At 57.7% G+C, this 19,450-nt stretch overlaps 1 protein-coding gene across 1 annotated transcript; it reads right to left on the bottom strand.

Moving 5' to 3' along the window:
- Positions 1-14,581: 14,581 nt before the first annotated feature.
- LOC141477204 (avidin-like) lies at positions 14,582-16,158 on the bottom strand. The gene is made up of 4 exons (XM_074166290.1): positions 16,072-16,158; positions 15,758-15,968; positions 14,997-15,117; positions 14,582-14,714 (listed from the first exon to the last, which is right to left on the bottom strand). Exons 1-4 carry the CDS (start codon positions 16,141-16,143, stop codon positions 14,582-14,584), a joined length of 537 nt encoding a protein of 178 aa, XP_074022391.1. The 5' UTR covers positions 16,144-16,158.
- Between the last annotated feature and the right edge of the window lie 3,292 nt (positions 16,159-19,450).

Below are 19,450 nucleotides of genomic sequence, written 5' to 3'. Positions count from 1 at the left end.
TGCCCTGATGTGCCATCCCAGTGCAGTGGGTGTGGCCAAGCAGGCTGCCAGCTCTGGCTGTGCTGTCCCTGGGGGCAGTGTTGGTCCCCCACCCCTGGTATGGGGGGTACCCAGCACCCCCCGCTCTGCCCTGCCCTGCCATGGGAGGGAGAGGTGCTGGCCCAGCCGGTGCCTGTGCCACTGGTCCCGGCTGCCATGCGAAGGGGCCGTGGCAGCCCAGATATTTAGGGCACAAGTCCCACTGCCCAGGCAAGCTGGAGGGGGTGGCCATGTCTCAGCTCTGCCCAAGATGCTGGCACAACCACCGATCTCCAGTGTGACCTGCAGGGCCTGTGAAGGAATAAGCTGGGCTCCAACATGACCCTCTCAGCCCCGGATAATGGAGACCATGTGGCTGCTGCAGGAAGAGGTCCCAACCTGCAGGGATATCTGGAAAGCCACCAGGTGAGCCCTGCCCCTGCCCTCCCACCCCTGCCCTCCCTCCCCTCCTGCTGACACCTCCATCTTCAGCCACACCAAGTCATGGGGGGGACTGGGACCGGAGCTGCCTACACCCTGCTGTCCTGCCTGCATCCTCGGGGATTTCCACTGCCTTGGTCCCAAGCTGAGCTCCTGCCTGCTCCCAGCATCCTGGCTGGGAAACACACCCTTACCCTGCCCTGCTTCCTTCCAGTGCCTCCCAGCAGCCTGCTGGTGGGGAGCCCCTTTCCCTAAGCTTGCTGCCCCCTGCACATGGAGACTGAATAAATTTTTCTCTGCTGTCAGAGAGCTGTCCTCAACATGTCCCTGGGGTGCAAGAAGCCACTCGGTGGCCATGGTCGGGTTGAAGTGCAAGTGAAGCAGTGGCTGTGGTGGTAGTGGGTCAGGAGGGATGGGGCTGGGGGACAAGGCAGGGACAGCAACTGGGTAATCTCACTTGCCAGCCATGGCTGGGTGCCTTCTTGCCTGTGCACCCATTTGGGGCACCTGCAGGGGCCATGTGGTGGGTGGCCCCAGGCAGCATCCCCCCTGTGGAGCAGTGGGATGTCCCACAATCAGGGGTCAGAGTGAAGGCTGCATGCAGGCAAGCCAGTACACTTGCCTGGCATCAGCCTGCATCTCAGCACCCCACTGTACCCCATCTTCCCCTTAAACTGCATTTCCAGCTACTCTCTGCGTCAGGGGCTTGGCCCTGGGTGCACACATGGGACAGACCTGGATGCCACCCCCCACAGAGGGGACCATGGTCATGAGCTGGGAGCCCAGGCTGTTGGTGTGGTCCGAAGTCCAGGCTCAATACCGGAGGGACCAGGGGAGGGCACACTGTAGGAGATCAGGTTCAACACCATCTAAGAAATCAGAAATTGCATAAGTCCATGGGACCTGATGAAATCTATCCACGGGTCCTGAGGGAGCTAGCGAATGAAGTTGCTAAGCCCCTTTCCATTATATTTGAAAAGTCGTGGCAGTCTGGTGAAGTTCCCACTGATTGGAAAAGGGGAAACATAACTCCCGTTTTCTAAAAGGGAAAAAAGGAAGACCTGGGGAACTACAGGCTGGTCAATCTCACCTCTGTTCCTGGCAAGATCATGGAGCAGACTGTCCTGGAATCTCTGCTAAGTCATGTGGAAAATAGGGAGGTGATTGGTGACAGCCAGCATGGCTTCACCAAGGGCAAGTGATGCCTGACAAACTTGGTGGCCTTCTATGATTGTACTACAGCATTGGTAGATGAGAAGAGAGCAACAGATGTCATCTACCTGGAGTTATGCAAAGCATTTGACACTGTGCCACATGACATTCTGGTCTCAAAATTGGACAGGAATGAATTGGATGGACGGACTAGTCAGTGGATAAGGAACCGTCTGGGTGGCCACATTCAAAGAGTTGCAGTCAATAGCTCAGTGTCCAAGTGGAAGCCAGTGATGAGTGGTGTTCCTCAGGGATTGGTACCAGCACCAGTGCTGTTTAACATCTTTATTGGAGACATGGACAGTAGGATAGAGTGCACTCTCAGCAGGTTTGCAGATGACATCAAGCTGTGTGGTGGGGTTGACATGCTGGAAGGAAGGGATGCCATCCAGAGGGACCTGGACAGACTTGAGAGGTGGGCCTATGCAAACCTCATGAAGTTCAACAAAGCCAAGTGCAGGGTCCTGCCCCTGGGACATGGCAATCCCAAGCACAAATTCAGACTGGACACAGAATGGATGGAGAACAGCACTGATGAGAGGACTTTGGGGTGCTGATGGATGAGAAACTCAACATGAGCCAGCAACGTGCATTCACAGCCTGGAAAGCCAATTGCATCCCGGGTTGCATCAAAAGCAACATGTCCAGCAGGTCGGGGGAGGCCATTCTGCCCCTCTATTCCCCTCTGCTGAGAGCCCACCTGAAGTACTGCGTCTAGCTCTGGAATCCTCAGCATAGAAAGGTCATGGACCTGTTGGAATGGGACCTGAGGAGGGCCACAAATGATCCAAGGGCTGGAGCACCTCTGCTATGAGGACAGGCTGAGAGAGTTGGGGTTGTTCAGCCTGGAGAAGGCTCCAGGAAGATCTTCCTGTACTTAAAGGGGGCCTACAGGAGAGATGGGGAGGGACCCTTGATCAGGGAGTCTAGCGATAGGACAAGGGGTAATCGTTTTAAACTGAAAGAGGGGAGATTTAGATTAGATAACAGGCATAAATTCTTGACTGTGAGGGTGCTGAGGCACTGGAACAGGTTGCCCAGAGAAGCTGTGCATGCCCCATCCCTGGAGGTGTTCAAGGCCAGGCTGGATGGGGCTTTGAGCAACCTAGTGTAGTGGGAGGTGTCCCTGCCAATGGCAGAGGGGTCGGAACTCAATGATCTTTAAGGTCCCTTCCAACTCTAACCATTCTATGATTTTATGATTCTATGATTCTGATATCTTTATCAATGTCCTGGATGAAGAGATCGAGTGCATCCTTAGTAAGTTTGCAGATGACACCAATTGTGCAGGAGTGTTGATCTGCTGGAAGGTAGGAAGGCTCTGCAGAGGGATCTGGATAGGCTGGATTGATGTTCCGAGGCCAGTGGTAGGAGGTTCAACAAGGCCAAGTCAGGCACTTGGGTCACAACAACCCCATGAACACCACAGGCTGTGGGAAGAGTGGCTGGAGAGCTGCCTGGTGGAAAAGGACCTGGGAGTGTTGGTCAGCAGCCAGCTGAATATGAGCCACCAGCGAGACCAGGTGGCCAGGAAGGGCAATAGCAACCTGGACTGTAACAGGAATGGTGCGTCCAGTGGGACTGGAAAGTGACCATCACACCGTACCCGGCCCTGGTGAGGCCCCACCTCCAGTGCTGTGTTCAGTTTTGGGCCGCTCACTACAAGAAAGACACTGAGGTGCTGGATTGTGTCCAGAGAAGGGCAATGAAGCTGGTGAGGGGTCTGGTGCACAAGTCTTATGAGGAGAGGCTGAGGGAGCTGGGCTTGTTGAGTCTGGAGAAAAAGAGTCTGAGGGGAGACCTTATCACTCTTTACAAATGCCTGAAACAGCCTCAGGAGTCAGCAGTGGAGGTTTAGGATGGATATTAAAACAAATTTCTTCATCAAAGTAGTTGCCATGCATTGGAACATTCTGCCCAGGGAAGTGGTTGACTCCCCATCTGTCGTGATTGGGCCAGACTGGCCACGGAAATGAATGACAGATCCTCTGCCCCACCTTTTCTGGAAGGTATTTGAAAGATGCGTAGATGTGGTGTTTAGGGACACGGTTTAGTGGTGGACTTGTCAGGGTTAGGTTAACAGTTGAACTGGATGATTTCCAAGGTATTTTCCAACTTTAATGATTCTATGGTTCTACGGTTCTCTGTTTCTCTTCAGTCTTTCCACCTGTCCTGAGGACTGTGGATGATATGGAACACGCAGTTGTTCCTAAAGTTCTATGGATACGGTTTAGTAGTCCCGCTGAAAAATGAGAACCCCTATTGGATTCCATAGTTTCAGATATTCCATATCTGGAAATGATTTCCCACAAGAGTGCTTTGATCACTCCTGCAGTATCAGCTTTCCTAGTGGGAAAAGCAACCCATCCTGAGACTTGGTCCACAATTACCAGCAGGTGCTTAAATCCGCTCACGGGAGACATGTCAGCAGAACCAATTTGCTGGATTTGGAATGGGAAGTATGCCCATGGTCATGCTCCAACCTGCTGTTTGGGTGTTGCACCAGAAAACTTCCAACCTGGGGGACAAGAACTCTCTTCAAAGACTAGAAAAAGCACTAAATAGCAGACAGAGGAATTCCCTAATAGAGGGAAAATTCCATTAGTGACCGGCCCCACCATTGCTTGTGTAGGCAGATACTCCTGACATCAGACTAGAAATGGACTTGGGAAAGCTTGCTTTAGAACTTGAAGACTCTATCAATGCTCTAGGAACAGCCATTGAATCCCTCAGCGACTCCCCAGGTAGAACCCGGTTCACAGTGGAGGGCAGGACGAGCTGCCCCTGCTGGCCCGGGTGGCAGGACACAATGGGCCCTTTGTGACCTACCCGTGTGGCAGCTGGTGATGCCCAGCAGCACGTGCCAGTCCAGTCCACAGTGTCCAGGACTCTCACGAGAGATGGACATGAGCGAACCAGAGCGTGCGGGAACCCCTGTGCCCAAAGCACGTGTTCTCCTGCCACCCGTGGCACACAAGAGGGACAGCCAACGTGCTTCCCTCAATGCTCAGGTAAACGTGGGGTGAGCTATGGGAGAGCCTGCCAGGCGGTCCGTGCCCCTGTTTTCCTAGTTGGCTTTGGCTGCGGGAAGAGGACAGGAGAAGAAGGAAGAGCAGGGAGAGCCTGAGGCCTCTCCCGAGGGCAGAGGGCAGCTGAAGCCTACTGCAGGTGGAAAGCAGTCAAGCCATCTCCCTGCCAGCAAGAAGGGCCAGGGCAAGCGTGCCACCTGCTCTATCCCCTTACAGACCCTGAAAACACGGGACGGCGTGCCGGAGGTGGCGATGGCTGGGGCTTCGCTGAGTTCCAGCATCCGGGCAGTGCTGATGCTACTGCAGGTCAGGCGTTTGCCACGAGCAGGGCTCTCGGGGGTTCTTCCTTGCCCTAGTACCCTAAAGAGAAATGACCTTCTAGAGTGGGCATGGCTCAGCCTGGAAGCCAGGCAGTGGAAGGAGTCTGAGTGTCCTTCCCCGCTCCCGGGCTCTGGCAGCTGGCACTGCTGAGCCACCACTCTCCGGGAGCCGCTGTCGTTTCCCAAAGACAACCATCCGCTTTTGCCTTCCCAGGTCCTGCTGCCCCTCACGACATCCCCGCTGGTGGCTAGGTGCCGGAGGGCTATGGGCAGGATTGTAAGCCTGATCCAGCACCTGAGACCCTCCTGTGTGCTGGAGGTAAGGGGCCTGCAGTGCAGGTGACCTCTCGGCCCCCCTCGCCCCATGCCGCTGCCCCAACGTAGCCCATAGCGCTGGGCTCCCAGCGAGGGAAGCCTGGGCTTAGGGCAGGGGATTCAGCAAGGCTCAGCCCTGTGCCAGCGGCTTTGCCCCACTCCCTGGGAGCTGCTGCCTCCGGGGCCTTCTTTCTCAGCAGCCAGATCCGTCCCAGGGCACGGGAGCATTTTGCAGGCCCGGCCCTGCCAGCCCTCCCTCCCTGCCTCCCTACCTGCCTCCCCTGGGATGCTGCCCAGCGCGCTCCTCGCCCTGAGGCGGCTGCCGCAGGCTGGGTCTCCGTGGGGTGCAGCGCAGGGCAGAGCCCTCCAGAGCTGTGGCTACTTCTCCCTCCTCTCTGCCACAGGACTTGCATGACAGAGGCAGCAGCCCCTTCCTCTTCCTCAAGAAGCCTCTGCCATTCCTGGGGCGGCTGATGGGGCTGCTCACCCTCTGCTACGCCGAGGAGGACGAGGAGATCAGCCGTGGGGCTGGGAAGGCGCTGCGTGCCTTCCACAGGTTCCTTCTGCGGCTGCGACACGGTAAGAGAGGCTGGGGTGGGCCGCGGCCTCTGCTAGAGGAAGGGGCAGCCATCTGCTGCGAGGCTGGAGCAGGGCAGCAGCCAAGCACAGAGCTCTCCGTGACGCCCTCGCCTGCTGCTCCCAGCTCTCCGTTGTTCCTGCCGCTCACGCTGCGTTTTCCCCTTCTGACCAGGCTACCAGGCAGCACGCGAGGACCCGGTGCCACTAGTGGAGCGGGAAAACACCAGCACCATGTGGCGCAAGGACGGCATTGACCAGGCGACGGTAACGAGCTCCTCCCTTTCTGGGATCTTGGCCGAGGGGGTGGCAGCAGCCTGGGAGGAACCAGTGCATCAGCCATGGTGGGGGATGGCACGGCCTCCTGCCCATCAGGCTTTGGGAAGCCACCACCTCTGTGCAGGGAGTAGTCCAAGGCTTTAGCCCAGCATGTGCAGAGCAGCTCCGGCCATCCTGGCCACCGGCGAGCTCTGGTTGCCTGCAGAGCCAGCGGTCTTTGCCACCAGGGCACTCAGCGTGACACCTTTTCTCTCCCTCTCTCCCTCAGATATTTGGGAGTCCCTTTCTCCAGCCTGAGAGGGAGGAGTTTGTCCTCACCATCTTGAAAAACATGGCGCAGCACCCAAGGCTCTTTGACACCGGCCTGGTTGCCAAGATGCTGGAGATAGTGCTGAGAGGCTCGCGCTCGTGGCTGATGAGGGTAGGCAGCGTGCAGCCGGACTGCCCTGGGCACGTGGCCTGCAGGGGCCGTTCCCCCAGCTCCGAGTCCAGGGCTTGGGAGGGCCTGAGGGTCGGCCTTTGAGGGCAGGAAAGGGTGGTGGTGGGAGGGAAGCAGTGCTTGGTGGCAGCGAGGACCATGGCCACGCTCCATCCCGCTCCATCGCGCTGCCTCTGCCAGGTGGACGAGCTGGTGCAGACCATCCACAGGCAGCTGGGCTGCGTCAGCCAGAGGCCGCTGCAGGACATCCTGAGGAGGACCCTTCTGCAAGCGGCCAGCTTAAACCCTCGGAAGGTGGCCACCAGCCTGCTGCGGATTTCCCTGCTCGGTGACAAGTAGGTAGCCCAACAGCCTCGGGGGCAGCTCAGGACCTGCCAGGTGTGCCCGGGCAGAAGAGGTGGAGGCCGAGGTGGCCCCGCTGACAGCGTGCTCTGGCTCTGCAGCACTGCCAGGGCCATGTGGCATACACTGGCCTGCGAGCCCTGCCTCGTGGGCGACGTGCTGAGGACGCTGCTGCTGGTCAGTAAGCGATGCATCAGGTGGTACAGCATCACGGGAGACTACAGCTGCCGAGATTTCCTGGCCGTGAGTGTCTGCATGAGGCTTGCTCCGTCAAGCCCGGGGCTGAGCGCCCCTCTCCAGCTCCTCCTGCCCTCTCCACCTGCCCATAAAGCTGGCCCCGGGCCCTCGGGCCACAGCTGGGCAGGTCAGCGTGTGCTGCTGGGCCCCGCGGTGCACAGGCAGGCAGCCTGCCCCGGCCCTGCTGCCCTGGGTGCCTCTGCTCCCTGCCCGCTGCCTCCTGCCGGCTCGGCAGCGCGGAAGAAAACCCGGGGCAGGGTGGCTGCTGGCCAGAGCAGGCTGTGCCGCAGGGACGCCTCTGCAGTGAGAGACATCCGGGGCTGTTTCTGCAGGTGGCCGGAGCCATGGGCGAGATCTTCCTGGTGCCCTCCAGCCGACGCTACGTGCACGCCCTTCTTGACCAGCTCTTCATGGCAGTGCTCTTCCAGATCTCCTGCAGCCTGGATGGCCTACGGAAGGGCTGCTGCTGCTCTGGCAGTAGGAGCAGGAAGGCCGAGCATCCCTCAGTGCTCAGGTGCTCCGGCACTCCTCGCGCGCCCCATCCCCGTCCCTGCTCTCTCCCCAGGCCCAAGCCGGGGCCGGGGCTCTGTGTGTGACTGCGCTTTGCTCTGCCTGCAGGACTGCAGTGAGAACGGCGCAAGCTCTCTTCCAGTGCCTGGGTGGTGCCTCCCTGGTGGAAGAGATGAGGAGGCAGGGTGCTTGGCACATGCTCCTGAGTGCCAAGACCTACTCCAGGGGCGTCGCCATGCTGACGAGGTAAGAGCCTGATCAGCTGCCCTTGCCTGGCCTACAGTTTCTGGCTGGCGAAAAAAGGCAGCCCGCACGGTCCCCTTCCTGGTGGGCGGTGGGGCACCAGCAGCCAACGCAGGGTGCGCATGCAGGGCTGTCCCACGTGGCCTGGCCTGTGGCTTAACGGCCGGGGCTGAGAGCACAGCCCCAGAGAGGGTTGCCCACCCAGCTCGGTGCCACCAATGCCTTCTTCCCCTGGCCAGGGTTCTGCGGCGTGAAGCACCGGAGCGCTGCACCGCCATCTTTAAACAGGCGGTCATGGGCCTCCTCCAGAGACAGGCCGTGCAGGACGTCGGTGCCATGACAGTCTTTGTGGAGGTGGGCCTGCTGGCACGCACTGCCTCTCTGAGGGCAGGCGGGGGGAAGCCGGGCTCCTGCGTGAGGCAGAGGGCAGAGGGGAGGTGGTGAGGGCCCTGTGTGGACCCTGCTGCCTCCCGCCTGGGCTGTGACCGGCTCTGGTGCCTTGCCCCGAGCTCTCCAGGAGCTCTGCTGGCTGTGCCGGGCTCTCACTCTGCTGCCCATTGCCTTTCAGCTGCTGGATTCCACCACCTTAAAGCATGTCGACGGCCAGGTGCTGTCCACCCTGCAGGCCCACCTCAAGAGCCAGGAGGTGCTCCTGCGCAGGCTGGCAGTCCAAAGCCTAGTCACGCTGTCTGGGAGAAGTGAGAAGGTGGGCAAGGGCAGCCAGGCACAGTGCGGGTGTCGGCATGGGGCTGGGCTGCAGGCGCAGCGTGTGCAGCAGGTTCCTGGGGCTTGGTCAGGAATTGGGAGCAGCGGGAACGGTGCACGCTGCCACCGCTGCCGTGTTCAGAGGCCCGTGAGCGCTTCAGGCCAGGCCCTGGGCTGCGCCGCAGGTGGAGACATCTCTGCCCGACCTGCCCCACACCCTCCACATGCAGCGTGGGTTTGCCGGGGAGGTCCTCGATTGCCTCACACAGCCCAATGGTGTGTTTCACGTAGGCAGCGACGCTGCAAGGCCTGCTGCCAGAGTTGACCCAGCGGCTGCAGGACGGCGACGGTGACATCAGGACTGGGGCCCTGACTGTCCTCAGCAGAACACTCCACCTGGCGGACAGGCAGACGGCCGGCCCCGTTGCTCTCCAGCTCCTCCAGATGCTTCTGCCACTCTTTGAAAACGTAAGGCGTCAGGAGAGCGCAGGCTTGGTTAGCATGCTGGGGGGGCCACACGTGCCCGGCATGGAGTGGCATGTCCCTCTGCGTGCATGTCCAGTTGCCCATGAGTTCTTCTCCTCAGTGCAGAGGGAGAGCCACAGCCATTCATGTCCTCACATTGGCCTTGGAGGAGCCGGGACTGAGGTCCTCCCCTCTTCCATCTCTCCTCCTAGGAGTCCAGCTACGTGCGAGAGCGCTCCATCCTCCTCTGCAGAGATGCAATGGAGGTTGCAGTTGACACCCACAAATGGCAGATGAGGAAGGACGTGCGGAGGAGCCTGGTGCCGCTCTTCTTCCACCTCCATGATTATGACCCCAGCGTGGCTCAGGTGGGGATTTCTAAGCCCTTTGAACATGCCGCATGTAGGGCCCTGCAGAGTGGTCAGCGTGGCCGCAAACACCTAAACACTGGACCCCCCATGGGCTTTCCAGTGGCACCTGCAGGTGTCTGAGGCCAGGGCTTGGACCCCCGACCCTTGCCATCCCCCTGCCCTGCCCAGGCATACGCAGATCCTGTCCCCTGGGCAGCGGTGCTATCTCCCAGTCTCTGCTGCTCTGCAGGCCTCTTCGGAAACCCTCCTTGGAGCTGCCAAGTTCCTCAAGCGGCGACAGCTCAGGAAGCTCCTTGAGACCGAGCAGTCGTGGAAGGTCGGCGAGTGCCTGGTAAGGGTGGCCTTGAAGCCCCACAGCCACACTGGACAACCTGTCTCCTCCAAGGCCCAACTGCCCTGCCCACTGCGGCGTCCTGGGCCTGCGGGCAGGGGAAGTCAGGGAAGGCCAACCCTGGGCGCAGGGGGAGGCTCTGGGCCAACCCTGTCCCCTCGTGCTCTCTCCAGCTGGCGGAGGGCAGCAGCAGGGCGGAGGAGTACCTGCAGCAGAGCCTGCTGTACCTGCGGAGCCCACAGCAGCCCTTGCGTGAGGCAGCTGTCCGGTTCATTGGTGAGCCACAACCCCGCCGGGCGTCCCTCCCTTCCCGCTCAGGGAACCAGCCTGGGCTCAAGCGGGCCCAAGGAGGGGAAGGCACGTGGCCAGGCCCTTGGAGCCGGTGGGGGCAGCCGGGCTGCTGGTGCAGGCAAGGCAGCAGGGTCTGTGACGGGCTTTGTGTTCCTAGGGCTCGCCGGTCGGCAGCTGAGAGATGGGCGGCAGGAAAACCTCCAGATCATCTACGACGGTGAGCGTTGGGTGTCTGCCGGGGCCGGTGGGGAGGAGGAGAGAGCCTGGTGGGGAGCTGCAGTCCCTGCCCTGGCCGGAGAGGGCTCTGCTCCCTGGGCGGTGAGGGGCAGTGTGGGCAGAGCACCACATCTTTTTCATGAGCTTTTCATGAAAGAGACGTTTCTGGGGCATGAGGGGCATTGGTGGCCAGCACGTTCGGGCTGATGGCAGCGCCTCTGGCTCTCTGCAGGCTGTGGGAAGAGCTGGCGGCCAGGCATGGCCCTGGTCAGAGGGGCTCCTGAGGTCTCTGCAGATCTGGGCTCTGACCTCGGCTCTCTACCTTTCCACCCCAGCCCTTGAAGGTGCAGCGAAGGACAGCAGCCTTTGCGTCTCTTCCCTGGCGGCTCAAGCCCTGCTGAACATGAAGGTTGCGGTGAAAGAGCCTCCCGCCAGCTTCCACCCGCAGGCCCTGTGCTCCCGCCTCTGGAGGGCATGTAGGAGGAGGATCCTGCCCTGGGAGAAGGCTGGCTGTGCTCACCAGCCTGTGTCTCCCACTCATTAATAAAAAGTCGGTGGAACTTCACGTGCTGCTTAAGCTCTTCTTCCCCGTCCCGCGCTGCCCTGCTGCCCCCCCACACCCATGGGCTGGACCTACTCTGCTGGGCCATCCCCTTGCCTTGCTGAGCTCCCCCAGCCCCTGAGAGCTGAGGGGTCGCTTCAGGGTTTCGGTGGGTCTTCTGGAATCTCTGCTAAGGCATGTGGAAAACAAGGAGGTGATTGGTGACAGCCAACATGCCTTCACAAAGGACAAGCGATGCCTGACAAACGTGGTGGCCTTTTATGATATTGCCACGGCCTTGGTAGGCAAGGGCAGAGCAACAGACATCGTCTACCTGGACTGACACCAAGCGTTTGACACTGTCCCACACGACATCCTGGTCTCTAAAGTGGAAACTCATGGATTTGACGGATGGACACTTGGTGGATAAGGAACCGGCTGGGTGGCCGCACTCAAAGGCTTGCTGTCAACGGCTCAGTGTCTGAGTGGAAGCCAGTGACAAGTGGTGTTCCTCAGGGGTCGGTACTGGGAGCAGCGCTGTTTAACATCTTTGTTGGAGACATGGACAGTGGGATAGAGTGCACCCTCAGCAAGTTTGCCGACGACACCGAGCTGTGTGGTGTGGTCGACACGTTGGAGGGAAGGGAGGGAAGGGACCTGGACAGGCTTGAGAGGTGAGCTCGCGCAAAGCTCATGAAGTTCAACGAAGCCAAACATTGGATCCACCACCTGGGACATGGCAATCCCAAGCACCAATACAGGTTGGTGAGAGAATGGCTGGAGAGCAGCCCTGAGGAGAAGGACTTGGGAGTGCTTGTGCATGGGAAGCTCAACATGAGCCAGCAGTGCGCACTGGCAGCCCAGAAAGCCAACCGCATCCTGGGCTGCGTCAAAAGAAGCGTGGCCAGCAGGTCGTGGGAGGTGATTCTGCCCCTCTGCTCTGCTCTCCTGAGACCCCACCTGGAGTATTGGTCCAGCTCTGGAGTCCTCAGCACCAAAAGGACATTGGTCTGTTGGAACTGGACCAGAGGAGGGCCATAAAGATGATCAGAGGGCTGGAGCACCTCCCCTATGAAGACAAGCTGAGAGAGCTGGCGTTGTTCAGCCTCGAGAAGAGAAGGCTCCGGGGAGGCCTTTTAGCAGCCTTCCAGTATCTGAAGGGAGCCTACAAGAGAAATGGAGAGGGACTCTTTGTCAGGAAGTGTAGCGCTAGGATGAGGGGTAATGGTTCAAAATTGAAAGAGGGGAGATTTAGATTAGGTACTAGGAAGAAATTCTTTACTGTGAGGCTGCTGAGGCACCGGAACAGGCTGCCCAGAGAAGTTGGGGTTGCCCCATCCCTGGGAGTGTTCAAGGACACGCTGGATGGGGCTTTAAGAAACCTGCTGTAGTGGGAGGTGTCCCTGCCCATGGCAGAAGGGTTGGAACTCGATGATCTTTAAGGTCCCTTCCAACTCTAACCATACTATCATTTTATGATTCTATGATTCTAATATCTTTATCAATGTTCTGGACAAAGGGATCGAGTGCATCCTTAGAAAGTTGGCAGATGACACCAATTGTGCAGGAATGTTGATCTGCTGGAGGATAGGAAGGCTCTGCAGAGGGATCTGGATAGGCTGGATTCATGTTCTGAGGCCAGTGGTATGAGGTTCCACAAGGCCAAGTGCTGGGTTCTGCACTTGGGTCACAACAACCCCATGAATGCCACAGGCTGTGGGAAGAGTGGCTGGAGAGCTGCCTGGTGGAAAAGGACCTGGGAGTGTTGGTCAGCAGCCAGCTGAATATGAGCCACCAGCAAGACCAGGTGGCCAGGAAGGACAATAGCAACCTGGCCTGTAACAGGAATGGTGTGTCCAGCAGGAGTGCAGGAGTGACCATCACACCGTTGTCGGCCCTGGTGAGGCCCCACCTCCAGGGAGGCTGGGGGAGGTGGGCTTGTTGAGTCTGGAGAAAAAGAGTCTGAGGGGAGACCTTATCAGTCCCTACATATGCCTGAAAAATGGAAACGTCCTCAGGAGTCAGCAGTGGAGGTTTAGCATGGATATTAGGACAAATTTCTTCATTGAAATAGTTGCCATGCATTGGAAGAGGCTGCCCAGGGAAGTGGTTGACTCCCCACCTGTCATGGTTGGGCCAGACTGGTGGCAGAAAGGAATGACAGATCCTCTGCCCCACCTTTTCCGGAAGGTATTTACAAGATGTGTAGATGTGGTGTTTAGGGACACGGTTTAGTGGTGGACTTGTCAGGGTTAGGTTGCCCATGGTCATCCTCCAACCTCCTGTTTGGGTTTGGCATCAGAAAACTTCCAACATGGGGGACAAGAACTCACAGTCCTTTTTACTGCCATCTGTATTCCGGGGGCTGCCCCTATTTCCTCAGCCTGGTTAACAACTGCTGTCCTTCCTCCATGTGTTTCACCATGAAACCACCTAGGCAAACATTAATATCTTCTTGCTTGTTGTGGTTTAACCCCAGCTGGCAAGTAAGCACCACGCAGTCACTCAGTCACTTCCCGGCAGTGGAGGGGAGAGAATCCGTAGAGTAAAAGTGGGAAAACTCATGGGTTGAGATAAAAACAGTTTAATAGGTAAAGAAAAGCTGTGCACGTAAGCAAAACAAAACAAAGCATTATCTCAGTGCTTTCCGTGGGCAGGCAGGTGTTCAGCCACCCCCCAGGGAAGCAGGGCTCCATCACCCGTGACGGTCACTCGATGTCCTGGTTCTGGCGGGGAAAGGGCTAATTTTGACAAGAAACTGGAGTGGGACATAGGCGGGGCTGTCCTAGTTCCGCTGGGCATAGGGTTAATTTACACCCAAAACAGCCAAAGGTGTATTTGATACCATGTGAGTCATGCTCAGCAAATTGCTGGGGGAGCTGTCTGGGGATGGCAGGGGGCAGGCAGGAATCTCCGCTGTGGAGCGGGCTGGGCTTTCTGCGTTCCCCTTTGTAATTGTTTGTACAATTCTCCCCTTCATTTGCTGTTCTTTTACACTGTCTTTACCTCAACTCAGGAGTTTGCCTTTTTCTTCCCGTTCTGGCCCCATCCCTCCACGTTGGGGGTGGCTTGGGGGTCAGCAAAAGGCCCCCACGGTTCTTTGTTGCTGCTGGGGCTAAACCACGACAGTCCTTTCTGGTGCCAAACACGGGGCACGAAGGGTTGAGGTACCAACAGATCCAACCAGCGCGAGTTGCAATGAATTTGTTAGATCCATTTATTGTGTTAGGTAAGTAGTCGCTAGGGCACACCATTGCTTTGTTTGTTCGCATGGTTGTGTTATGTGAATCCGTCCATGCACTGCGTACTCCCTGCCATGCTCTTGATCACCCCTGGGAGAGGGATGGGGATTATCGTTTTGCACTCCTGTGTGATGCCGACTGATGATACGATAACGTCACAGTTGACGTGGTTGTGTTGGAACGTCTACGCAGCATCGACCTCAGGTGCCGTCTCTCAGAATTTATGAATAATCAAACCCAATCTATGGAGGAAAAAGGGAGGGATACTTTCCCAACCTCTTTCACCTCCCTTTTCTCCTCCGGGCCGGGCAGAGGAGCTTTTGGGAATTTTCAATACCCTTGGGACGGTCAAACCAGCCAGACCTCGGGAAAGGCCATGGGAAGCTGTGGTGGGGACGGGGAACGTGGGGGCCGATCCATGACAGGACAAGAGCCTGGTGGGTGTTTGCAGCACAGCTTTACTGGGAGAAGCAGGTGGTGGGGCAGGGACAGGTGTCTACACAACGGGCCCTGCCACCAGTACAGGAAACCCCGTGCTGACACCCCCTCTCCTTCGGTGAGTCCAGGCGGAAGAAGGTGTTGTTGCCGACCCTGCGGGGACACAAAGAGAGGAGACGTGAGGGTGGGAAATGCACCCTTGCACAGGGCACACTCACCCTCCCGGTGCCAAATGCCCACCCAGCCCCATCCCACCCCTCAGCAGCGCTTGCACCTTGGCAGGACCCCCGGGGTGGCCGTGCATGTGTCCCCCATTCTTGGTCACCCCCACACTGGCATCAGCTCTGCTTGGCAGTGAGCACTGTGGGGTGGGAGACCCCCTGATCTCCCAGGGATGCACAGGGGACCTGAGTGGGGCAGGGACAGGGGGCTCACCTGGTGGCTTTCCAGTCATCCTTCATGTTGTCCACATGGGACCGCATGAGCCACATGGTCTTCAAAACTTCGTTCCCGCATTCATCCACGAAGCACTGGCCTGTGAAGACTGTGATGGAGTCTGCGGGGACAGGGCAGGAGGTGGAGGGGAACATGGTCAGTGCTGAGCCGTGACCCTGCAGGCTGCCCCAGTGCAGGGGACAGTAGACCCGGGCTGTCCCTACCCTCTGGGGACAAAGCGGTGATGGGGAAAGCAGGCAGGAGGGGTCAGAGATGGGAGGTCTCACATGGAGATGGGGAGAGAGCAGTGGGCTTCAGCCCGTCCTCTGTGCTCTGGGTCTGGGAGATGGCAGCAGCCTAGGATCTCTGGCGTCAGGGATGGGGGAGAATCAATCAGGGACACCACAGGGGGTGGGAGAGCACTGGGGATGGGGGTGCGTCGGGAAACCACTGGGCAAGGTAGGGGATCATCAAGGACATCACAGAGGAGGAGAGAAGAGCACCAGGGACATCACATGGGAGGGCAGGGCACCATCAGGGACCTCACAAGCAGGGCAGGGGAGCATTTGGAACACGTCAGGGAGGGTAGGAAAGCTCTGTAGACGTAACAGGGAGGGCAGAGGAACTCTGGGGACAGCACAGAGAGGACAGGGGACCATGGGGGACATCAGAGAGAGGGTAGGCGAGCTCTGCAGACAACACACTGGAGCACAGGGCAGGTCTGGGGACAGCATAGGTGGGACAGGGGAAAGGAGAAACACCTGAAAAGGTCCATTTGACAGTGAACCCAAAGGTGGGCTGCCTGTTCTGGGTCACGCTGTGCTGGAACCCCACCAGTGGTGACGGTTGGATCTTGTCTGCCGTGTCACTCACTGCCGTGGTGTAGGAGCCAGTGAATTCGCCTTCTTCATCCACAGTGTAGATGGTCATGTTGGAGCCCAGGTCATTGAACCAGCGCCCGGTCAGCACACACTGGAGCGGAGGGGACTCAGCGTTGGTGTCACAGCACAGCCCAGGTGTGGGCAGGGTGGCAGGAGCAGGCACCCTGTCCCCTTCATCCCAGCCCTGCCCTTACCTTTCTTGCGGAGAGGCCGGGAGCCACCAGGGCCAGGCTGAGCAACAGGAGGAAGGGAGTCGCTTGCACCATCTCTGCAGCGGGCAGACAGCTGAGGTACCTGGGGACGTGCTCCTCGCAGGACTCTGACGATGTACCTGTTCCCTCACCTTTTTATAGCTGCCGGGGCTGCCGGTGGCAGCTCCGTCAGGGCGTTGTGCAATCTGGGTGTTTGCAAATTGGCAGATCCTGGCTGTACGAGAGAGTCTGGGGAAGATTGCCAAGGAGGTGACTGTCCCAGTGGCAAGGGCAGCTCCTCAAAACCAGGCAGGCGCTGCCTTCAAATGATGTGCTGATAGAAAAAGCAGAAGAAGGAAGTAAAGTGGCTGGCCCTGGGCAAGTTGGGACACAATTCCACCAATGGCTTGGGGCACTGCTGCTCCCTACAAAGGTGATTTCAGCAGATAATGACATTAATCAGTGGCATCGGAGGGTGGCACCCTGGTTTGGTGGACAGTGTGCTGAAATTTAATGGACACGCCTGCAGGATGGTCTCTGCACCACCGTCACCTCCTCCCTCTGATGGCTTGCTGATTCCCGACAAGATACCCCGGATTTAAGCACCTGATGGTAATCGTGGACCAAGTCTCAGGATGGGTTGCTTTTCCCACTAGGAAAGCTGATAGTGCAGGAGTGGTCAAAGCAGTCTTGGGGGAAATCATGCCCAGAGATGGAATATCTGAATCTATGGAATCCAATAGGGGTTCTCATTTTTCAGCGGGACTACTAAACCGTATCCATAGAACTTTAGGAACAACTGCGTGTTCCATATCATCCGCAGTCTTCAGGACAGGTGGAAAGACTGAAGAGAACCAGAGAACCGTAGAACCCTAGAATCACTGAAGCTGGAAGATGCTTTGAAAATCATCCAGTTCAACTGTTAACCTAACCCTGACAAGTCCACCACTAAACCGTGTCCCTAAACACCACATCTACACATCTTGTAAATACCTTCCGGAAAAGGTGGGGCAGAGGATCTGTCATTCCTTTCTGCCACCAGTCTGGCCCAACCACGACAGGTGGGGAGTCAACCACTTCCCTGGGCAGCCTCTTCCAATGCATGGCAACTATTTCAATGAAGAAATTTGTCCTAATATCCATGCTAAACCTCCACTGCTGACTCCTGAGGACGTTTCCATTTTTCAGGCATATGTAGGGACTGATAAGGTCTCCCCTCAGACTCTTTTTCTCCAGACTCAACAAGCCCAGCTCCCTCAGCCTCTCCTCATAAGACTTGTGTTCCAGACCCCTCACCAGCTTCATTGCCCTTCTCTGGACACAATCCAGCACCTCAGTGTCTTTCTTGTAGTGAGCGGCCCAAAACTGAACACAGCACTGGAGGTGGGGCCTCACCAGGGCCGACGACAGTGTGATGGTCACTCCTACACCCCTGCTGGACGCACCATTCCTGTTACAGGCCAGGTTGCTATTGCCCTTCCTATAAAAATATGAGCCTGGTGTGCTGGTGGCTCATATTCAGATGGCTGCTGACCAACACTCCCAGGTCCTTTTCCACCAGGCAGCTCTCCAGCCACTCTTCCCACAGCCTGTAGCGTTCATGGGGTTGTTGTGACCCAAGTGCAGAACCCAGCACTTGGCCTTGTTGAACCTCATACCACTGGCCTTGGAACATCAATCCAGACTATCCAGATCCCTCTGCAGAGCCTTCCTATCCTCCAGCAGATCAAACTCCTACACAATTGGTGTCATCTGCAAAGTTACTGAGGGTGCACTCGATCCCTTTGCCCAGGACGTCGTTAAAGATATTAAAGAGAACTGACCCCAAGAGTGAGCCCCGGGGAACACCACTTGGGACCAGCCACCAACTAGATTTAACTCCATGCACCACCACCCTTTCAGCCTGGCCATCCAGCCAATTTTTTATCCACTGAAGCGTATGCCCATCCAAGCCATGAGCAGCTGGTTTCTCTCAGAGTATGCTGCGGGAAACGGTGCAAAGGCTATACTGAAGTCCAGGTACACAACGTCCACAACCTTTCCCTCATCCACTAAGCGGGTCACCCGGTAATAGAAGAAGTCTCTTCAAAATAAAATTGCTCAAACTTGTAGGTAGGTTTCAAAGTAGGTTTGAAATGGCCCGAATTTTTAGGAATAGTTCTATGGGATATTAGAAATATTCCTCAGCAACGTCTAGGGTTATCACCAGCAGAAACAGTGTCTGGCAGGGACTTAGCTGTACCTGGGACTTTTATCCCCACTAGGACCAGCCTCAGAGATGGAGATGAACAAGATACCAAGTTTCTTTTGGGATACAAATACCATCTTCAAGTAAACAGGGCAAAAGTGAGATGGTTTAAACCAGTACCCACTGGAATGCAAGTACGTGAAATCCAGCCTGGAGATAAGGATAAAAAGATAACATTCCACTCTTTCCAAAGTGCCAGAATGTGCCAGTCCAGTCCACAGTGTCCAGGACTCTCACGAGAGATGGACGTGAGTGAACCAGAGCGTGCGGGAACCTCTTTGCCCAAAGCACGTGTTCCCCTGCCACCTGTGGCACACAAGAGGGACAGCCAACGTGCTTCCCTCAATGCTCAGGTAAGCGCGGGGTGAGCTATGGGAGAGCCTGCCAGGCGGTCCGTGCCCCTGTTTTCCTAGTTGGCTTTGGCTGCGGGAAGAGGACAGGAGAAGAAGGAAGAGCAGGGAGAGCCTGAGGCCTCTCCCGAGGGCAGAGGGCAGCTGAAGCCTACTGCAGGTGGAAAGCAGTCAAGCCATGTCCCTGCCAGCAAGAAGGGCCAGGGCAAGCGTGCCACCTGCTCTATCCCCTTACAGACCCTGAAAACACGGGACGGCGTGCCGGAGGTGGTGATGGCTGGGGCTTCGCTGAGTTCCAGCATCCGGGCAGTGCTGATGCTACTGCAGGTCAGGCGTTTGCCACGAGCAGGGCTCTCGGGGGTTCTTCCTTGCCCTAGTACCCTAAAGAGAAATGACCTTCTAGAGTGGGCATGGCTCAGCCTGGAAGCCAGGCAGTGGAAGGAGTCTGAGTGTCCTTCCCCGCTCCCGGGCTCTGGCAGCTGGCACTGCTGAGCCACCACTCTCCCGGAGCCGCTGTCGTTTCCCAAAGACAACCATCCGCTTTTGCCTTCCCAGGTCCTGCTGCCCCTCACGACATCCCCGCTGGTGGCTAGGTGCCGGAGGGCTATGGGCAGGATTGTAAGCCTGATCCAGCACCTGAGACCCTCCTGCGTGCTGGAGGTAAGGGGCCTGCAGTGCAGGTGACCTCTCGGCCCCCCTCGCCCCATGCCGCTGCCCCAACGTAGCCCATAGCGCTGGGCTCCCAGCGAGGGAAGCCTGGGCTTAGGGCAGGGGATTCAGCAAG

The sequence above is a fragment of the Numenius arquata genome, chromosome Z (assembly GCF_964106895.1).
Source record: "Numenius arquata chromosome Z, bNumArq3.hap1.1, whole genome shotgun sequence".
In the NCBI taxonomy this organism is placed as follows: domain Eukaryota; kingdom Metazoa; phylum Chordata; class Aves; order Charadriiformes; family Scolopacidae; genus Numenius; species Numenius arquata.
Note: the sequence above shows the minus strand (reverse complement) of the source record. Positions and strands in the feature narration are given on the sequence as shown.